This window comes from Bos mutus, chromosome 9, assembly GCF_027580195.1.
Source record: "Bos mutus isolate GX-2022 chromosome 9, NWIPB_WYAK_1.1, whole genome shotgun sequence".
NCBI lineage: Eukaryota > Metazoa > Chordata > Mammalia > Artiodactyla > Bovidae > Bos > Bos mutus.
In genome coordinates this window covers 11635563-11658281 of record NC_091625.1, presented here as the reverse complement: position 1 = coordinate 11658281, position 22719 = coordinate 11635563, and the positions used below count along the sequence as shown (strand labels likewise).

At 35.5% G+C, this 22719-nt stretch overlaps 1 protein-coding gene across 1 annotated transcript in view; it reads right to left on the bottom strand.

Annotated features, from left to right (window-relative positions):
• Positions 1-22719, bottom strand: part of RIMS1 (regulating synaptic membrane exocytosis 1) — a 599571-nt gene that overhangs the window by 102893 nt on the left and 473959 nt on the right. Inside the window, 2 exon segments of the mRNA XM_070376186.1 lie at positions 4027-4139; positions 20561-20673. Coding sequence (XP_070232287.1) covers positions 4027-4139; positions 20561-20673 — 226 coding nt within the window.

Here is a 22719-nt window from a genome sequence, read left to right as displayed (position 1 = left end):
ATGTGACCTAAAGTTAACATGAGTTATGATAATGTATTTAAAGTAGCATGGTAATTTTTATCATCAAATTGTCATATCTGGTAGCCTGACACTAACTGGCAGGATTCATTTCAATCAGAACTGGTTTTTATTTACATAGATGTAAAAACATAACATGCTCACGTGGTGGAAGCTGAATTTAATACTGTTGCTGGGGTAAAAACATAATTCCAATATCACTTGTCTCTAAAACTATTTTGCAATGTAAATATGTCATTCCTGTAATATTTCCAAAAATTGAAATGATAGCTTGTACTTGAGAGAATATGAACTAATTTGTTTCTAATACAATGAAAATTAATAGCTGTAGGAAATATTCTGGCATGGTGTTGACCCCTAGAACAAAGTCTCCCCTTATTTGGCAAATGCCAATAACAACCACTGAGGACTATAAACCAAGGGTAATGGAATATGCATGGAATTATTTCTCCAACTAAAGATTTTCTCCTTTCCTATAAATTATCTGTTCTTCTCCTTTTGTATATAGACTTCTGCTACTCCTGTCAAGAAACAAAACAAAAAAGTTTGAAAGACTGTCATGTTAACATTTTTTTTTTATATTGGGGTAAAGAATAATTCGTCATTCTGACACGTCACAGTTTTCTTCACATGTGTAATTTGAAGGAAAGACTTTACACTCACTTTATACTACTGTATCTATTTATTTTCAAAATCTGTTAAAAGTTTAATAACTTTGACTTTTCATCAAGCATGATTCTTTAAAACTCCTATTTAACAATTAAATATTTTAATGGAAATACATTAAATGTATTTTGAGAAATGTAGCATCCTCAGGAGAAATTCATATTGATCATATAGTAGGGAAATTAGTCCTTGATGTGAAGGAAGCCCTGATAATAGGGCTGCCGTTTTCATAACTTATAATAAACATTCAGAAGCTCCTACAAAACCTATCACGTCAACTCTTGCTGTTTCTAAGTTACAGAAACAGAAGTGCTCTTTCAAATGTGAGACCTATATGAAAATTCGCTACCCATTGATGAAATTCACTCCATCGCCAGGGCATGCGGCTCTAATATCAATGAAAATGTAGCACAGTGTCACATTTCAGGGACAGTGATGTAGTTTTGTATTTTCTCAGAAACCAAGTTACTGCTAATTCCTTACTCAGGATGGAGTTAGGTTCATTTAATACTTTAAGGAGGTGTCAGGCTTGAAACATCTTAGGAATTATACTACATCTGTCTGGTAATTCTTTGTGCTGAAGAAAATCGAATTCTGTTGGTGTTTCATTATAAATATTTGAAAACAGTTAATCAATTTCTAATTTGCCAGAATTTCAATTAAGGTGCTTTGCTTTAGCAAAGTGCTGAATGACTAAAAATAAATCAATCAGGGAATAAAGTTCAAAATTTAGTGTACATTAAATTTATGAAATTATTGGTTCTCAGCTATACAAATACAAATAGATCTTTGTAAATTGTTAAAAGGTTGGGGTAAAAGGGTAAATTTAAGAAAGAAAAAAGAAGAGAGGATTAACAGAAATTACTACTGGACATTATTTTAAAAATTCATTGTAAGCATTAGGCATATTAGAATCATGCAGAGTATTTACCTTTTACTTAACCCATAAAATTTAATATAAGCCAATTATTTGTTATTTTACCCTAAATATTTTTCCTGTATTATAGTCTCATGTTTTTAAAGATACCATATCTTTGATCTCACACTTATCAGTATAATTTATAATAATTTTATTTATGTAATATATAGTATCAATATATGCAGTGAAAGCAACTGTAACATATTTAAAAGTAAAGGGTTTTTTAATATTCAAATACATTGAAAGAGAAAAAGGAAAAGGATGCCTATGCAAACAAGAAAGGAATGTTAGAATATAATAATTCAACTATATACAAATTAAAAGCCATAGGAGAGCCTCTGAATCAGGCTGGAGTCATGTATACATTTCATTGGTGTCATAGGAAGAACAAAGGGCATCTAAGTTCCAGCTAGAGAATGGAGGGCTGACCACCAAACAGGAAGTCTGCTAATGAAGAGAAAGTACCTCCCTTCTTCAGAGAGAGCCTCAGTTTTCATAAATCTGGTAAATGAGACAGCTGGACTAGAGAGGGTCATTTTTAGGTATTTTCAGATTCTGGAATCTCTCAATCAGGATACACCTACTTTTGATTCATTACGAAAACAAGTGGTAGTGGTGGTTTAGGGTGGTTTAGAGGCTAGGGCACTTCATCTTAGAGTTTTTTGATCACCTGATGAATGACTAGAGACTCAGTTCAGAAAGGCTTTCAGGATTTTATGCTGATTCTTTATTAGAATCTTTCTTGTTTTCTGTACTGGCTCTACCTCTCTCTGTGGTTCAATCTGACCTCATCCTTTGACATGATGCTAAGAAATTAAGAAAGCATTTCCATCTTTGATTAAGCTTTTCTAGTTTAAAGATCCTTCCCAAATAAGCACATGCCACAGTGAAGGAAGAAATTCTAACTTAACCTGTTTTATAATGCTTACCGCATTTGTGTAAAGGAAAACAAAAATGATGATGATATCCATAAAGACAGACAAATAGCTGATTAAGTGATAATATCATAAAGTACAAACTGGAGGAAAAAACATGTGGAGAAGGAATCAGCAACTTTGGGCAACATCAAGATATTCTGCTTACTAATATTTCTCTCTCTCTCTCTCTTTTTTTTTGCCTTACTGATTTTGCTTTTTAAAATATTGTTTCAGACTCCTAGGGAGTTGGGCTCCACCAGATCACAGTGACCTTGAGCTTTGTTCAGCTGGAACCTTCTGCAGTTAAACTAAGACATAAAGTCATAAAATGATAAGACGATGTCCAACACACATGCCTGTATGGTGGGCTGGTAACAAATCTGATTTTGTTACCGCCTGTATATTTTTGTATTAGTTTCTGAATATCTGGCTACATAATGAACAACCTCACTATTTAAAAATGAGTAGGTTTTACTAGGTTCATACAACAAGCTAACAACATTAATTTAGTATAGTTTTTACTTAATTTGAATTTCTAAAAGGTCATTACTTGTAAAAGGGCTCTAGATACCAAATTATAACACAGGGTATCCTGTAGTGTGCTTCTCTGGTGGCACTAGTGGTAAAGAGCTCACTTGCCAATGCAGGAGACATAAGAGTTGAGTTCGATTCCTGGGTCAGGAAGATCCCCTGAAGGAGGGCGTGGCAACCCACTCCAGTCAGTATTCTTGCCTGGAGAATCCCATGGACAGAGGAGCCTGGTGGACTGCAGTCCACAGGGTTGCAAAGAGTTGGACATGACTGAAACAACTTAGCACATCCTGTAGCTTTTGTAGTCTTTTAAAAAATATTTTAAAAATAAATCAGATAATATATTCAAAATTGCTTAATGACGCATAAAACTCTTATTTTAATTAAAAATCATATTTTAATCAAAATTCAGATACTATTTAGCAGTTTATAAACTCCTCAATGCATCCTTACAAAATAATTTTGAAATATAAGTTTTTATTATCTCTTAAAATTATGTGGATTTCAGTTTCTAAGAGTTTAAATCAGTTTTCTTACTAAAGACAGATCGATAAGAAATCTCACATCACACAATTTTCACTCACTGTGAAATCTCCATAGGAATTATCAACCACAAATAGTATATGACTATAAATCTACATCTTAATATTTAAAATAGAGTGTTGAATGAAATTCAAGAGATAAAATGGCTTCATTTACCTTACTGATGTGAATTTGACTACTGACAATCATTAAATGACTGTAACATCAAGCATTTTCTTTTTTCTAGAAAACATTTAATCCAAATTCATAAATGATACATTACTAAACTTCTATCTTGCGCCCATGTTAAGAGCAGAGAAGCCATGATGCAAGGCCATCATCTGAAGCATAATTTCTCTCCTGTAACTTAAGGGCTCACTGGTCCTACCTGCTACCCACACTGTACTTTTTTTTTTGTTACCAGGGAAACTATTGGTCAGTTACTGGTTTTACCTTGGAATATTGCTCGCGATCAAGTTCTTGACTAGAACCAGACCCTGTTGTCTGCTTAAATCGATGCACTTTCATTTTCATCTGTCTCGTTCGCTCCTCCACTACTAAGCTTGCTGCAAAAACACACAACGGCAATCCGTTAAAACACCGAAGCACCTCTGGGGAACCGAATGGTTTAATTAAGACTGCAATGCTTTTGATAATGATTTCAAGTAAAATCTCAAAATGACATGATTAACAAACAAAAGGCAGAAGATCAAATGCTAGCAACTGGGGCTCTAACAAAGAATGTGACTCAAATCACACAGGATGGGGGACACAAAGGTTAGTAACAAAAGCTAAGGACCCTGTGAGTTTATCGGAGATGAAATAATATCAATTCTTCATAAGTGATTATGTAAAATTGAGTCTGATTGTGAAAATATGCTCCCTATTGAATGAACTGGTTGCTTGTACATATAAAGCGAACACATCACACAAAGCTCCACGTGTTTACTGAGACACATGCACACCAGGTAACACTGTCAGCTGAAGCAGGCTCCAAAAATCTCTTCTAACAGAAGAGCATCTGCTTTTCTGAGGCATTCTTATTAAATCCTTCATTTCTACCAACCGTTTTTCATGAATATTTGCCAATCTTAAAAACTGGACTTGCTAAAGGACAAGATTTATTTTCTATTTCTGAAAGCTCTGTCTGACCACAAAAACGAAATTCATACTTCTTGAAGATGTGATATAGAACTTTAGGTTTTTAATTTAAATTGTAAATAAAAGTGTACTCCAGTTAAGCCTTTATTAAGCGTCTAAGTAGTGTAGCAGGTGTGACTGTATAGATGTGAAGTACTGCCTTCAGTAAAGTACGAGCTATTTTAACTCAGAATCTATCACAAGGAGCTTAAAGACCCTGTCTTTAATTTTTACATTCTTACAAATGAAAAAATAAGAGTACAGTTGTGTACATGTACCTGTGTTGTATGAGGACTATGTTTATGCTTTATAACTTATCTTTTGCCAATCTCTGCAACAAGTGCTAGAGTTTATTATTAAGTTGCTTACATACACATATATCTGAGCAAAACCCATTGTTTTGTAACGAATGTACTGGGGTTTCTGCCAAGAGGTTTTGTGATTTAAAGGAGAATGGGAATACTGATACATTTAATTGACCTGGTTGTCAATTTCCTATCTAACCAGGAGTTTATAAAGACACTTGCTAACAAATCTTTTCCACTGCAGTGATTAAACATGGCCTGTGATCCTTGATAAAAGACACTGACACTCATGGAAATTCAGTAAATATGTAGCTTTTGCTGTGTGTCCAAGTACAGACTAATAGCCCATGAGATAAGTACATGGTGTGAAATGTATGGTAAATGTTTTAATTGTCTTTTCACACCAAGTTATTAGATGTTTTGCTTTGCTTAAAGTCAGTGTATTAGACAGATGATATCAACCCCTAATGACACAGTTACGTGAATGAAGCAGTCACAACACTTGCTTTGACTCATGGTTGTAAATGATACTATTGTGATTAAAGTGTGGCTCAATAAAGACCTTGGGAAGAGCAGTTTCTAAATGTGTTACTTACTTGACAATATGTAAGGAGTCATAGTAAGTATTACAAAGCAAACTGCTATGCAAGAGAATTAAAATTATTGAAAATGTGAGCTGTACTTATAGAAAGCCATATACCCAGTGAGAAAATGTACAGGAGTCTGCTGCCTGCCATCTGCCTGTGATGTGGATAACGCCTAGGTCATCTGCTTTGGGCTTTGAGGAAGACAGATGAACTGTAAGCAGCTGTACTGTACAATTAACGCTTAAAACAAATCCAAGTAATCTCGACTTGTAATAAAAGCAGATTTAAATGATGTCAGCTTAATATTCTCAGCAATGACAGACATTTTAATAAATTTTTGACATTGGTTAGCCTATAGCTTTGTGACCTTCACATTTGGCATCATGTAATTCTTGGTGGGGAGCATTGAAAAGATTATTTCCCAAGAGCTACAGCCTAAAGCAGTCTGAAATAGTTCTGGTGACTTAACCTTGCCAGGAAAGCACCTCATCTCTTTAAATAAGAGACACAGAATTCCTGGGGTGGGCCTGAGAAACACACAGCAGGGTGGCCAAGAAGTCATGGAAAAATTAAGGAAGATGCTTCAGATTGAAGGTGATGTGTGATTAGCAAAGTACACGCAGGTTACAGTTGTCCCTTAGAGAAGACCAGGTTTTTCATCCTTAAGAATGAAGGATGGCTTTCCATCTAATACACCTGGAAGACCCTACAGACAGGCTGGTTTGTCATCAGCTACATATCTCCACGGAGAAGGTGATGGCACCCCACTCCAGTACTCTTGCCTGGAAAATCCCATGGACGGAGGAGCCTGGTAGGCTGCAGTCCATGGGGTCGCTAAGAGTCATACACGACTGAGCGACTTCACTTTCACTTTTCACTGCATTGGAGAAGGAAATGGCAACCCACTCCAGTGTTCTTGCCTGGAGAATCCCAGGGACAGGGGAGCCTAGTGGGCTGCCGTCTATGGGGTCGCACAGAGTCGGACACGACTGAAGTGACTTAGCAGCAGCAGTTTATCTCCAGCTATATTTCGTTTTTATTCTTTTCTAAAGGCAACTCCATCCAGACTAGCAATTCTGAAGGCTTTTCTAAAGTTTACAAAAAGAAATGAGATTTCCTTTCTTTCTTACTCTCATTTCTTTTTCTTTCCCTTTATTAAATGCAGTCTTATCCCCCGCCTCCCGCGCACCAGAGGAGGCTGTGTCTGTGTTGTATCGCTCTCAGGAGGACCTGCTGGTGGCAAGGGATGTCGGCCCTTCTGCTTTCAGAGGCAGGACAGGGCCACGGCGGATACCAAAGGCGAACTGCAGCAGCAGCGGCAGGATTTTTAACGACTTTAAAAAATACCAACAACAAACTGAGTCCTACAATGGTTCAATGACTTCACTCTGACCTCCCAAAAGTGATTAAGTGATTAATATACTATCTTTATTCCTAAAGAAGTTAAAGTTGACATCCTCTAAGCTGTCAAAGAAAGAAAATCTCCAAATAGTTTTCTTTTCAAAATCATGACTGGACACCCTTGACTCATCAGCAGTAATGTCGTTTCTATGTCCTCTGTGCTTGCTCTCGGATTCCAAGATCAGAAGTGAAATGCAAACAGCTTATTGTTCACCTATATAAAAAAGTCAGGTAATTACATGTAATTCACATTTTTAAAGAGTATTTCTCTTTATTTCCGGATGCTGTGCACATTAGTGTGTATTCTAAAATAATTCTTGATACAAGTCGTCATGTTGCAGTAAAATTGCTTTTCGTAAACATCAATGAAGAGGCTTCAGTGTGAATTGGGCAGTTCTTTAGCTTTTCTGGAGAAGGAAACGGCAACCCACTCCAGTATTCATGCCTGGAAAATCCCATGGACTGAGGAGCCTGGTGGGCTACAATCCATGGGGTCGCAAAGAGTCAGACACGACTGAGCGACTTCTGTGTGTGTGTTAGCTTTTCTACATATTTTGTGTATTGTACATTTTATTTTTCAACTGTACGTTATGGAATGAAATGACATCAATTCTGGATTATTGATGTGTCAATCTAAATATGAAGAAAATTTATCAGCTAAAATAGAACATTTATCACAAATTGATAAAGAATACATGATTATTAATGTACATGATTTATAGAGAGAATAATATACTTGGTAATGATTAGAAATAAATCCTTGGAATGTGATTAACTCTTGAGTAAGCAGTTAAAAGTAAAATTAACCACAGCCCAGACAGCTCAAATATCTTACTTTGAAAAGAATGATTATTCATTATTAAATTTTTTATATTAACAATGTTAATGCTAATAGCAAAATTAAAATATGAAATAAAATATTTTCTAATTCTTCCATAAATCCTAGCATTAAATTTACATTTTGGGAGCACTCTGAATACTGGTAGCATTGGAAACTAACAAATCATCAAAATGCCAGTCACTATTCCTTTTTAAAAAGATTTTAAATTTGGAGAACATCTGGGTTTTAATTTTTTTTTAATTTCAATACTGCCACATACTAGAGAGTTAAATAACCTTGCTCATGTTTTACAACAAATGTAATTATCACATAATTTCACTTAGTATTTTAATGAAAATATAGCTTCAGTTATAATTCCCATAGAGTGATAGTAATATAATTCATTTCCCCTAGCCACTAGAGTATAATTAACACTGTAATTTTATATAGAAGCTTTTTTTAAAAAGCCAGAATTTTTCACTATGCTTTCTACAAGCTGACTGATGTGTCTGATGTTAAATAAATTATGTCTTTTAAAAAGCAGGTATTAATTTTCCTAAAAGATACTTATTGAATTTCATCTATTTTCTTTAGATCAACTTTAAACCCTCAGTTAATTTTAAACTCTGACATTTTTATCCAATGAACGTACTTATATCAAATATCAACTCAACATGTTAATGTATGGCAAAACCAATACAATATTGTAAAGTAATTATCCTCCAATTAAAATAAATAAATTTATATTTAAATAAAATAAAATTCTTAAAAAAAAAGGAAAGTTTAGAACTTTTCTTAGAGTTTAAGTTCTAATGAGGTGGATGAAACTGGAGCCTATTATACAGAGTGAAGTAAGCCAGAAAGAAAAACACCAATACAGTATACTAACGCATATATATGGAATTTAGAAAGATGGTAAGAGTAACCGTGTATATGAGACAGCAAAAGAGACACTGATGCATAGAACAGTCTTTTGGACTCTGTGGGAGAGGGAGAGGGTGGGATGATTTGGGAGAATGGCATTGAAACATGTATAATATCATATATGAAACGAGTCGCCAGTCCAGGTTCAATGCATGATACTGGATGATTGGGGCTGGTGCACTGGGACGACCCAGAGGGATGGTATGCGGAGGGAGGAGGGAGGAGGGTTCAGGATGGGGAACACATGTATACCTGTGGTAGATTCATTTTGATATATGGCAAAAGTAATACAATATTGTAAATTTAAAAAATAAAATAAAATTTAAAAAAAGAGTTTAAGTTAAAAAAAAACTTGTGAAATCATTTCTTGTATTCTAAATTCAACAAGGATAACTGATTGGAACACAAAGGGTAAGATTTTCTAGAGTTTTTTTAATGGAAAATATTAGATATTATTAAAGGTAAAGACAGAGTAATATAATTACTTATATTTTCATGCTCCATGTTGTGCTGTGAATTCTTAATCCAGTATTATAGGTGATCTTGGGAGAAACTATGAAGAAGCTGCAATCATTTGCAAATATTGCGTTTGGACCTATATGCACTTTTCTAGATCTATCCTTTCATAAGATTATTAAAGAGGCTTATGACTTAAAATAAAGCTAAAGAATCATTAATAAGTCTTCCCTAATCCATCACTGAAAAATTTTGAAGGTATCACCTCTTCCGAAGAGAAATGCAGTTTTCGGGGAAACTCCTTTGACTTGGTAGACGTTCATGACCTGCTTTAAAACACTGTAAATATCATGGCCCTGTGTAATGTAAGATAATTATTATTTAAACATTAAATTTTCATAAATATATTTTACATATTATTCTTGAATTTACAATTATGTAAATAAAATTTTGTTCTGCTGTTCAAATTCCTTAAGTCTTTCACATTTCTCCCTGTGCATCTAGAAATTAACATGAATTTGCAATTTCAAACGTTTGTGTTTATAGGCGAAACAGACAATCCATAAAATTTATTGCTAAACCTACATTTTCAAGTATTCTAGGTGAAATACGAGTATAAAAGGGAATAGAGGTAATGAAAATTTCTGATTTATTAAATATATTAAAGTAAAAAGGTAATGGCACCCCACTCCAGTACTCTTGCCTGGAAAAATCTCATGAACGGAGGAGCCTGGCAGGCTGCAGTCCATGGGGTCGCTAAGAGTTGGACACGACTGAGCGACTTCACTTTCACTTTTCACTTTCATGCATTGGAGAAGGCAATGGCAACCCACTCCAGTATTCTTGCCAGGAGAATCCCAGGGATGGGGGAGCCTGGTGGGCTGCCATCTATGAGGTCGCACAGAGTCGGACACAACTGAAGCAACTTAGCAGCAAAAAGGTTATTGAGTATTTTTTTATAACAAGATTAGCTTACACATGTGTGAAAAGTAAAACATGGTAACATTTGTACAGGATAACAACCTTGTCTAAAGCTTGCTACCACACTGTATGAAATTTTAGTGCCTTTGCATCAAAACGAGTTTGGCGACAGTGAAGCCCTGATCTGGGTCTAATGTGTCTCAAAGTGATGATAAATGACCCCAGGCCTGAAAGCTGTCAGAATTAAACATATGAATGAGATATCTGCAATGCCTGTTACTGACAGCCCTGAGGAAAGCCCTTCTCTGAAGCATTTATTTTTACAAATCACTCCTGGTGGGCACTCAAATACACTGAACAATGTAGCAGGAAATGTGGAGATTAGAAAGTAATAAAAGATGAAAAAAAATGAGCTGACTGAATCTGTAAACTTTGTAAGGTATACACAGCCTGAAGAGAAAGGAAGATGCTTTTATATTAGGAAATTCAAGACGGCAAAACTTATCCCTACACATGGGTTTTTAGACTTTAGAGGAACGCAAACTGTTAAGATGTAGGAACCTTCTCCACATGCCTGGAAGCAATGGGGTAGCATGGTAAGAGCTCAGGACTCAAAAATACTTGGCAGAGATTAAAACCTCAGACACACACCGTTCATCAGTGTGAATTTATCAGTCCTGACATCTCACCTTTACGGAGTTTTCACTTGTAAAGAAAATGAAAACTCTAAGACATCACTTAGAGTAACTTCCTGCTGTTGTAGACTCTGACTCTGTACCGTCTCAATAAATTTTGATATTTTTCCGATATTTTTAAAAAATAGGAAGCTAACAACTTTGTCTCTTGCTCAACTAACGAATTTCCAGCATTTTTACTTTTTTTTTTTTGTTTGCCCGAATTTCCAGCATTTTTACTATTTTCTTTGTTTGCCAATTTACCAAAACCATAGAAATTAAGGGGCAAAAATTACCAGTTATATTTGGTTATTTTTTATCATTTTTTTAAAAGATAAAGCAGTCTTTTTACGTCTATCGTTATCTTTGGAGTCATACAAGCATAATAAGCAACTTTGATACAATACCCACATACCCACTTCTCTTGCCTCAACATATAGAACATGTGTATCTAAAGAGTAAATATTTCAAATATTCTGACACTACAGCAATGCCCATATTCTGGGTCATTTTCCTAGAATAAAATGAATTTCAATTTGCAAGGGGAGAAATGTGCCCTTTCATGATTCTCTTGGATGTTAAGGATTATGCTACAGTAACATAAACAATAAAATAAAAGATACTGTCTATCCAGGATGAGAAAGATAAAATGTAACAAGTAAATAACACATGCAAAGTAAAAAGAACCATATCGCCTTTAAGAATTTGAAAAGAGGCTGTGTTTTGGCATAGAAAATTGAAATGGAATATTGATTTAGAGGAAATAGGTAACTTCCATGTATTATCACTTAAATCTCTTTTGTCTGCAGCCAAAACCCCAAGGTCATCTCTTGTTTTAGCTGATTTTCACTCAACTATCTAAAACAAAGTTCAGGATTTCCAGCCCCATGTATCACTTTCAGTGTCAAAATAGCCAAGCCCCAGAGTAACAGTGAAAATATTAATCTGATACTGGGCAGATGAGAAAGTCAAATGAAAAATCTGTCATTTGACCCTGCCCTTTTGTTACACAGGTTTAAATAGCTTTTTATGTGTATGTCGGTCTTGAGAGCAAACACTGTCCTCCTTACAAGGCACTGCATAGAACACAATCTTCGTGAGAGTAGTCCATGGACTTAAGGCTTCTCTGGGAACACAAAGGGTCATGCTGTTCATCCCCAGGATCTCTTAACATGTTTATCCATCATTTTTTGTTAATCCAATTACACTGGAGGCAACAGAATCTATCTTGAAAGGTTTGATGTGGCATAACTACTAAATTCAATGTCTCCTTTCTTTTTTGCAAAAAGTGTTGACAGATTTTAAAGTTTAGAAAACAAAATTACAGTATTTAGGGGAAATACACAGCTTTAGAGGAGAAAACCCAAAAGGTCTATTCATGGCTAGACATCCACCTTTTACCTTCTCTTGCAGAATCAGGGAGGAAGGGGCAAAACTCTTCTCCCTCAAGGGTGCATTTCTGGCAAACTGATACCTGGTCAATTCAAGCGTTAAATACTTAAAACTTTACGACTCTTTAATACTATTATAAAGCATCACATTTCAATCAGCAGAACAGAAAAAAATGGGTCCAAACCAAGAGTTCAGAACTACTGTACATGGACCACTTTCATATGTCCCTAAAGTTTAAAAAGAAGGCTAGAAGTGGGAGGAGGGTTCAGGATTGGGAGCACGTGTACACCCGTGGCGGATTCATGTTGATGTATGGCAAAACCAATACAATATTGTAAAGTAGTTAGCCTCCAATTAAAATAAATAAATTTAAATTAAAAAAGAAAAAAAGAAAGAAAAATAAAGACAGTAATCAAAAACAAACAAACAAGAAAAGAAGGCTAGAATGACAAACATAGGTTTGTGATAAAAAGAGAAATGGACCAGTTTGATGCTTTAACTAACAGAGCTCTAAATGTTTATGACTAAATATTCATGAATATTCATCATAAGTGTTCAAGAGAAGCAAAGCCCTAGAAGATTAAATAACTTGAAATCTTTACACACAGTAACATCAAATGAATCACCTGGGTAATATGCACCTACTCAAAATGCAGTTAAGAAAAATGTGAATAAAGCCAAAATCCTTTTCTACATAATGACAGTTAAAATAATTCTGCCTCCATGGATTCACAAATAAATTAGTTTACTTATATTGGCAAAAGCCAAGAGACATGATTTTTCGCCTATAACATGTTTCAAAAGAAACTCCATAAACAATAAACAATATAACATAAAACCATTAAAATGATGTTTTTCACTTTTAATCTGAATTACATTTAATTCAGATTAATGCTAATAGTTCCATAAAGATTATAGGTTGAGTGCTTGCCATTCAAACTACTCTTGTCAACACTTCAAAAAGAAGAGACAGATAATTTATTGGAGCATTTTTCTAACAGAAGTTTAAAAATTCAGTTGACTACAGATAATCCTTAAATGGCCCTCATGACCTGCTTACAATAATTATTATATATTTTATTAGTTAAACAGGACCACAAAACAGATGCTAGCTCATTCCTTTTCAACCCTTTAGTTACTTGAACTGTAATTGCACTTCATTCTGTGGGTAAACTACACATTTCTTATGATAAAGGGAAGTTTACTTGTAGAAAAGACAGTATAATGGGTTTTGTTATTCCAAATTGCTTCCAAAAGGCAAAAAGTTAATGCACTTTAGAGATCCTATCTTAAAGGCATATAAATTAGAAACTTATTATGATAATAACATTTTTTCTCACCTGAAGCCTTTTAATTTCTGGTTCTGATCTTCTTATAGCATTATTTCGATGCCCCCAAACTACATTCATGGGCTCTTTAAAACTGTCCAAGAAATGTAGCAGAGAGGGAAAAATTGGCTTACTTTGAGAAGGAATGATTTAAAATATGCCTATAAAACAGTCTGTGAATCCTAGAAAGACAGGGTACCTCAGCTTCCAACATACAAAGAGGAGGTGGGAAAGAGGTAAACAAGCTGTGTGAACGTTTCTATTTCCTCAGTTAACTTTTCAACGCTAGACCGCGTCATCTTAGTCCGAATACAGTGGTTTCCTTTTCTCAGGGTGCAGGGTTCACTTGAAGAGCAAGCCAGGGATTGGAAGATTTGGCTGAGAGACATAAAAATGGGTCACCGGGGGCGGCAGGGCCCCTGAGTGGGCCTCCTCCACAGGAAGGGGAGGTGACTGCGACCCAAGGGAGTGGCCAGGACACGGGCTGCGGCTTCGCGGTCCAGCTCTGTCCTGCAGCAGCTCTGCTCTTCCGGGCATCCTCTGCCCTCTTTCTAAAAGAGGAATCACTACACCTTCCTTCAGCTTGTCCTGGGTCATTACCCTGATTATGCAGTGTCACCCCTCAGTGGGTGCTTGGTCAGTGCTGAATGTGGGAGAGGCAGCCGAGCAAAGTGGTTCAGCACAAGGGCTCCAAAGTGAGGCTCAAGCCCCGATTCCTGGCCAAGCACTTCCCCAATGAGCAGCTGACCTGGGGTCTGGCTCTGCATCTCTCTATGCTGTAACTCCCTCAGTTGATAAATGAGGATATGGATAGTTATGTCTCAAGTTGGGGCAGAAATATGATGAGATGAAGAGATGACCCTGTTAGTCAAGACACTTACCTAGAGGAAGTGCCCTATAATCTCTAACTCATATTAAAAATGTTCAGTATATTATACCTCTCTGGATGTGTTTTACAAAATACGCTTGAAAATTATATACTGGTCCCCTACGTCCCCTTTGGGTAGGGTGACCTGGTGATCTTGCCCAGAGCTTTCCTGGTTTTAACACTGAAAATCTTGTGTCTTATGAAACCTCATAAATCCTGGACAAACTGGAAACATCTTACAAATTTGTCTGCAATTCATCAAAAGCCACCTCTCACTAGGGGTCCTGTAAGCCTGCAGGCTGTTACCTCCTGTAGTTAAGGCAGTACCTAACACTCAGGGAGCACTCAGGATAACCTAATTCTAAATATAGTCGACCTCAGAAAGGTCAGCTCACAGCAGCAGGGTTTCTATGCAAAATAAAACGTTTTCTTTCCTATGGGGCAGGTGAACCTACAATCTGACTCAAAAGAAATTTCTTGAATTTGCTTATATCTTTTCCAGGTTGCCCACGCTTTTCATGGCTAAGCTGTGGCTCCCTTAAATCCCAGGAGAGAAATGCAGTATCCTGGACTGCTCTCTGCCTTACTGGTTGCATTTGGAAACAAGTCTCTTCGATTGTTTTCAGTCACATGGTACATCCCATGAAACTTATCTACATCGCATGTCCCAGGAAGACTTGGAAGAATGATGACACACCTCAGTTAGGACAAAAACGACCTTGTTAAAATGTAACCACCTGACATGCTCTGTAGTGAGGCTGCAGAGGTCCATACTTCCTACACTTGAAGTTGTACAACCCATGAATTTTGCATTGTTTCGATTAGCAAATTAAAGCTTTGGCTAGTAATAATATAGGGGAAGAGCTCTCCAACTGAACAATTATTATACTTATTTTCGGCTAAACGAATGAGGTCATTGACCCATCTCCAATATAACATCTTTTAGCATACTAAAATTTATCTTGCAAGTCTAAATAAATTCTTCTGAATGTAAGCACAAATGCATTGGCCATACCACTGAACCTAAATTTGTGTTTCTGATACCTGAATTAAAAATGCAAGATGGCCAGAAATCTATGAAAAATCTAGGGACCAAAGCCTAGCATCTCATAACATCTTGATCTGAATAACATTTTATTTTTATTAATATCTATTCATTGTCTAGTATTTCAGACACTTTGTCAGAATATGTATTATGTGCTAGAATATAAATAAATTTTCATAAACTCAAACTAATATAAGTACTTGAATATTACCTCCATTTTCAATCTATGACATTGAGAGATATAACACATACTTCACTGTACTCAAAGTTAGGAGTAAACTTGGGATTTGTGCCTATTAAAATAGAATGCAATCAAGTATAGAGGAAGGAGGTCCAAAGTGGGAGATGGGCTTGTAATCTATGTCACATCACCAGGGTGGATGGGTAAATCTCTGAACCTCTCTCAATCTGAGCTTTATCTTTCATAAAAGGTCCTCTCAGGACTAACTTTTAGAGTTACTGGGAACAATAATTACATCATCAAGCTACAAATAGGGAGCAAAGGTACTTTTGTTAAATTATATAATCTTTTAGCATTGCTAATATTATTTCTTTAAGCTGAAATCTCATATTCAAATATTTAACTATCAAGCTAATAGTCACATCTAATAAGATGGCACGTGAGAGTGGGTTGACGTCTGCATCTACATGAGATTCAAGTACAAAGACCAAATATCACATGTGATTCGAAGGGCAGGGCAGGTCAGCAAGGTGGCAAAACAGCAGGATAAATGGTTTCCCTCGAGTGTCCCTCAAGAAGGAAGAACTGATGGATGTTCTAACCCTCCTGGGGCCAAGAGGAGCAGGAATTCTGGCAGCCACTTTCCAATGCATGACTGCAGGGGCCAAATATTCCATAAGGTTAGAAGGAAAACCTAGGGATTTTCTACTCCTTTGCATCATAGACAGTAACCATTGAACCCTGTATCTATGAGTGCAAGGGAATGCAAAAAACATAAAATAAATATGCTACTCATTTCTAAAGAGAACTGCTTTCTAGTTGTCAGTATCGAAAATTAAATTTTGAAGCAAAGCTACTTTTAATTTTAATCCTCTCTTCTTTGATGTGAACTGCTCACAATACAAAACAATTGACACCAAATGCCCTACAAAATCAATGCAGGCAAAAAAGCTATCCGTTAAATAATGTAGCTCATACATAACTCATATACTATGAGAGAAAAGAAACAATATTCAATTGTTAAAAAGTTACGTTAATATTTACCTTTTGTGGATGAGTTATATTTTTCTTGTTCTTCAATGAATTAAATGCACATAATGATGGAAACAAAAGAAAGAAATCAGCAAATTTATAGTTAGACATGGAAATGTGAATCAACACAATGGCATGAATAATAAAAATATGTAACATATAATGTGATATGACAAACTTTAATGACAAACCATGAAGAAGTCTCAAACATGGCACTAAAATCAATCAAAGAAAGAATGAATGCAACAATTTAAAGATTTTAAATAAAAGCATAAACATTGGGAAATTAATATATTTAGAATTTGAAAAAGTATATTTTGTGTTACTTTTCTTGTCTTTGAAGAATTGCACAATATTTCAGCACCGACTTAACTAAGACATTTTAATCTTAATATATCGTGACAGTTTATTATAAATGTACTTAAAAGCATATTTAATATTCCAAAACTAACAATTTAATTTCAAAAATGATAGCCTTTCAGATAATTTAAAATATTATATAATAAATAAAAACATAAATTCCATTTTTTGGTAGGTCGTAGGCATTTTCTTTTCACTGTGGAAAGTATTCTAGAACATTTTCCACCTGGAAAAAAATATATTCTACTTCAAGTAATCCTTTCCTCCTTCTCAAACTAATTATATTAAACTATTTCAAAGTGAAATGTTCTCTGGAGATTATATTTCTCACACATTTCTTATGCATTTATCTACCTCCTTGTTGGCACATCCATTACTGAGAAACAATGGCCTATCTAGATATTTTGAAGGGGTGTGCCATTAATGTTAGGTACCAGAATAGCAGAACAATAACAACAACAACAAAATAATTGGCACATTGTGTCAGTTTATGAGTGATCTTTAAATAGGTCTTCTTAAAAAAAAAAAAAAAAAAACCTATGCTGCACACACACATACAAAATCACTTGGTTGGCTTCAGAAAACCATCCATTTTAATGCAACTGATTATCTTGCTTTTCTGTCTCACACTGCCTTGGGTTACATTGGAATACAACATTGGAATATACCCAGAGTTTCCTGAAAGCCTCTGCTCTCAATTATCACATACCTTTAGAGTTACCTAAATGTTAAGGCTACTTTTTCAGCTACTTTATCTCAAAATCTGTATCATAACCACAACCGTGCTTCCTCCCTAACTGTAACATAATCAGATTCCATGTAGAAAATAGGCTAGCATTCCTAATTTTTAAAAGAAATTTTAAAATACATTTTTAGAAGTTTAAGTAAATGTGTTTTTTCACATGATGTTAGCCATATATATATATATATATACAGTTTTCATTGTACAAAGAGAGAATGGTAGAACTGAATTACAATGAAGAAAATAAGCATCCAAGCAATCTACAGATCCTAAACACAATAATGCAGATAATTATATCCAGAAATTATGCATGAATATAAGTTCATCAAGAAGTTATAGCACTATTCAGGAATCTAAATCATTTGAAATATTCACTCTTACCAACCAATTGTCAACTCAGTTCTTTTAATAAAATACAATTATCCTTTGTTAAAATTTTTTTTTAAGTAAAAATAAACATAAAATGAGACTGGAAAGAAGGAAGTCAAATACGGTAGGGCCTTCATTGATTGTAAATAAACTGCATTTGGCATTAGTCTTCACAGAACACAGATGTAAATTTTAACATACAATATTAAAGAAAAAAATGACATGATTATATCACCTTAAGAACATCAATGAACTCCATATTCAGTAAAATGAGCTAAATTCTATTGAGCCCATGAATAAAATTAGATGTTGATTTTTAAAAACATATCTAGGAAATACAAAGATGTCATGTGAACTCTTCAGTTTGAAATAGATCCATAATAAGACGAAGGTGGGCAGTATCATCATTTACCAATGTCCTGAAGCACACAGTAACATCATATAGTAAATCAGATCCATTTTAATTATAGAATACACAGATAAAATAGTACATGCTTGTTATATTTTTAAAAGGTTGTATCTATACGACTCTTGATGAGCTTTAGGAACCTCAAATAGCAAGTGGCTAGGAATATATTTGTGATATTAACTATCAAAATAACTCCACCAATTTCATTCTCAGTCAGTCCTTTCTTCCCACCTCAATTCAATCCTTACAAATTGGTGATTTCTCTGAAAGACAACTGTGAATATGAATATCATAAAGCAGTAATGTTGATTGACATTAACAACCAAACATGAGTTTAAAAAAAAAACACAAAGTCTAGCATACATTCCATCTTATTTTGTAGAAGCAAGTCTTATTTCTATAGATTAATAAAACTATAATCTCACTATATGAGAGTTATATTCAATACCCTCATATGCTTTTGAATCTTAAGTGTTTTAGCAACTGGAGGAAATGCAAAGAATTTTAGGAACACATGATTTTTGGATATCAATCTTTAGCACACTATGGCCAGTAGTGAGTTTGCGGCTAGCTGAACACCAGAACCTGTAGTTCTTTTGGTTGTGCAACAGGAGTCCGTGACTGGGTAATTTAAACAAACACCACATTTTTTAAGATAAATTTTAAGACAATTTCATTTAGACTATCACTAATTACAGCCTTAATAACGATAATTATGAATTATCTTCCCAAAATGTTCCCAAATAAGAGAAAGTTTGTTAAAGACATGAATTGAGAATTCCCATGAATTAATTGCTATTTTAGAAAAGAAAGTCAGAGTTTCACATAGCCTTTTATTTTTCTGATTAGCTAAATGAATAATGTTATAATGACCCTGAATATTAAAGCATGGCATATCAACAGGACGCATGATTTTTAAAAAAGAATACAAATTCAGAATTTATTGTAGCAACATTTTTCTGTCAATAAGATGACACTTCTTAAAATCTACACTAATTTTCTTATAACCAAGTATTCTGTGTACAAACCGTCATATCAGTCTTTGCAAACACATATTTATCTTTTTTGACCACTAATATTTCAATGATACATTCAGCAAAGTGCTTTGAGTGAGTAGAACACATATTCAGCAATATAGAAGGAAATATACAAGTTTTACATCAACAACAACCAACACTGTTGAAAAAAATATTCAAAATGTTAACCTTTCAGTTTTTCACAGGGATGAAGATTTTTAATACATGTTTTAAATATAAGTCCACTGTATTCACATTACAACCCCAAATTAAACATTATTTCACTAATTTGTTTAAGAAATGTATGATAACATTTACTGATAACATATCATTTCACTTACTGAGAAATGGGAAGGCACTTTGAGTCACATGAAGAAATCTGACTCTTTCAACTGTGTTTAACTCTTGGCCAGGTAGCTTAGTGAATTTAATTTCCAGGAAAATATATCCCCCATTCCCACCCCCTTTCTATCTAGAAGATAAAAACAATGGGTATATGCTTAAAATAAGGGAAATTTAAGTGATGTTAACTGTTTAAAAACACTAAAATGTGTTTTCTAAGTCAGTTTTTCATCATCAGACATATGAAAAATACGAGCTATTGCAAGTAAGTTAAAATGAAAAAACACTAGCAAAGCCTTTAATACGATTGTTTCATTTAAAAATATTTTAAAAATAAGGTTAAATAAGTCTTCCTTTAACACCAAAAATACCGTATTGTACTGAGGTCTTTAAAGTTTTATTTTTTTTCCTTGGTACCGTTGGAAGAAGTATCTCTAAGGGCTCGTTTTTTTCTTTTAACCGACCATCTAAAATTTATTCATTCACTCACTTAGCAAAAACAGCACAGAGGCACCAATTGTTATAACCAGGTGCTGGGAATAAAGATCTAGGTAACTTGAGTTCTTAGGATTCATCCGACTACATGCAACCAGAATATGATTCTGTTAACAGAAGGCATATATAAAGAGGGGTTTCTCGAACCCAGGCTTTTGGCCAGGCTCCCTCTGTGGATACCTTGTTCTATGCTGCCGCTTCGCACGGGCACCTGCGGGAGCTGCCTGCCCCTGCGGCTGCTGAAGGCGGCGTCCATGGGCGGGGACCGGGTGGGGCTCGCCTGCCGGTGCGTCCTGCGGAGGGAGACAGAGAGGGACAAGTCACAAGATGAAACCCCGGAGGGCCCGACAAAAATCCCTTACTTCTTCCTGCTACTATGAAAAGAGACATAAAACCCCTACGTGGGCCTTTCGAAGTAAAATCAAATTATCTTACATGATGTGCATAAAATGACTATGACCAAAAAAGGGGCTAAAAGAGAAAGGAAGCTTTCGGCCACAGACAGTGTTGCAGGATGAATTCCTGAACCGGGCAGAACTGAACACACTTCTTTTCATAAACTGTGTATGAAGCTGTGACTTGCTGTTCAGGTATCCATTTTCGGTAGTACTGGACGGAATGTATGTACTCACAGCCTCTGAATCTTAACAACGTGTGTCAATTATTTAAGAAAGGCTGTTAGACTGCTACAATTAAATCCATATAAGTGACGAGAGTAGTTATAGCTACAGACTTTTGTAAGCTACCATTCACTTGCAATTTATTTTTAAATAGGAAAAGTCTGAAAAGATATGTATAAAAAGAACCTTGGGCACATGCTATGAAATATCCTGGGGAACAGATCAAAATTACAAATATAAATTTAAGAAGCGTGCAGACACATTACTACTGTACCGGAGTAAGCTGACCTCTATCTGTTGTTATTCAAACTTTTTTTTTTATATACTTAAGAACTTTAAAGCACTCTCAGAATTTTGTAAACAAAGATGAAAGACTTTTTTTTCCTTCTAATTCCTCTTATACATTTTAAAGCAAATATACATTTAATTCCAGGCAATTTCTTATAAAGAATTTCACATAATTAAAAAAAAAAAGTATATATGAATATGCCACAAACAGATGGAAGGACGTAACACAGGCAAGTTCAGTTTTCAGTGATGGCTAGTTGGCAGGAAGTATAGAAGAGAAGGTCACCAGCACAGTGAAGGCAGATGCAGGCAAGGGTGGAAGTGGAGGGGTTTAAGTGTCACAAAGAAAGGATCAAGAGCTATGGTGCCGTAATGAGTGACAGTGGCGAGAGCTCAGGAAGGCACAACACCACAGCGACACCTGGAGGCAGACACTGAACAGCGACCTTGTCAGGAGCGGAGAAGGTGGCGCGGACCCTCCGGGGGCAAGGTGGTGCATAGAGCAGAGTGTTCTGACACTAGGGTGCTCGCTCGAGCGGGAGCGAGCGGGATGTTTCCCCCTAAGGACTGGCTGATCAGTCGCTCTCGCGGCTGCGTATCCCCTTCTAGAAAGACATGGTGGGAGAACCCTAAAACATTAGGGTCAGAAAAGATCTTCAGTCAGCAGGTCACATCCACTTTGATACCAGCACATCTGTCCAAGGAAAACCTGGTTACTCGTACAAGACAGTGATTTTTAAAACCCAGGAGCAAACCCATCACAATGTTACTGAACGGGACTTCACATCAAACCGACGCGTTATTGGGAACGTGCACGCCCAGTGGTCCTGAGAGGACCCATCTGGGTTCCTCCAGGGAGACAAGCCTTCAAGGCCCACAGGGCCGAGACTTCGGACTCTTGTGTCTTACTGAGCTGATCTCTGGTGCCTGGAACACAGCAGCACAGAGACCAAGACCTCAGTAAAGAGATTAGGGCTGCACGAGTGAGCACCATCAGGACAATGAACCGGGGGAAACTTGAAGCACTTGCCTTCAAAAAGGAGCAATACACTCAGCACATTCTCAATGTTCATAATTGTACTCTGCAATAGGAAGTTCCTACCAAACAGCAAAGGGAAGCTGTCTTCTGAGGTTAATTTAAATAGATCAACAAATTAAAATGATATAAGGTAGAGAATTCTTTGCTTTTGAGCTGACTAAATGCGAGTGGCTGATATATGGATAAAAACACATCCTCTAATGCATAAAAGTATCAGAAAGGATATTTGTCCATATATTGACAGCTATTTTAATATAGTGTTCAAAATTATTCTGAAGCCAATTTCTAAATTAAGGATTAAGAATTAAAAACTGATGTTTACATGTGAATAGATGTATGTATATATTATATATATACTTCTTTAAAACATGTACATTTTTGCTTTATCATTT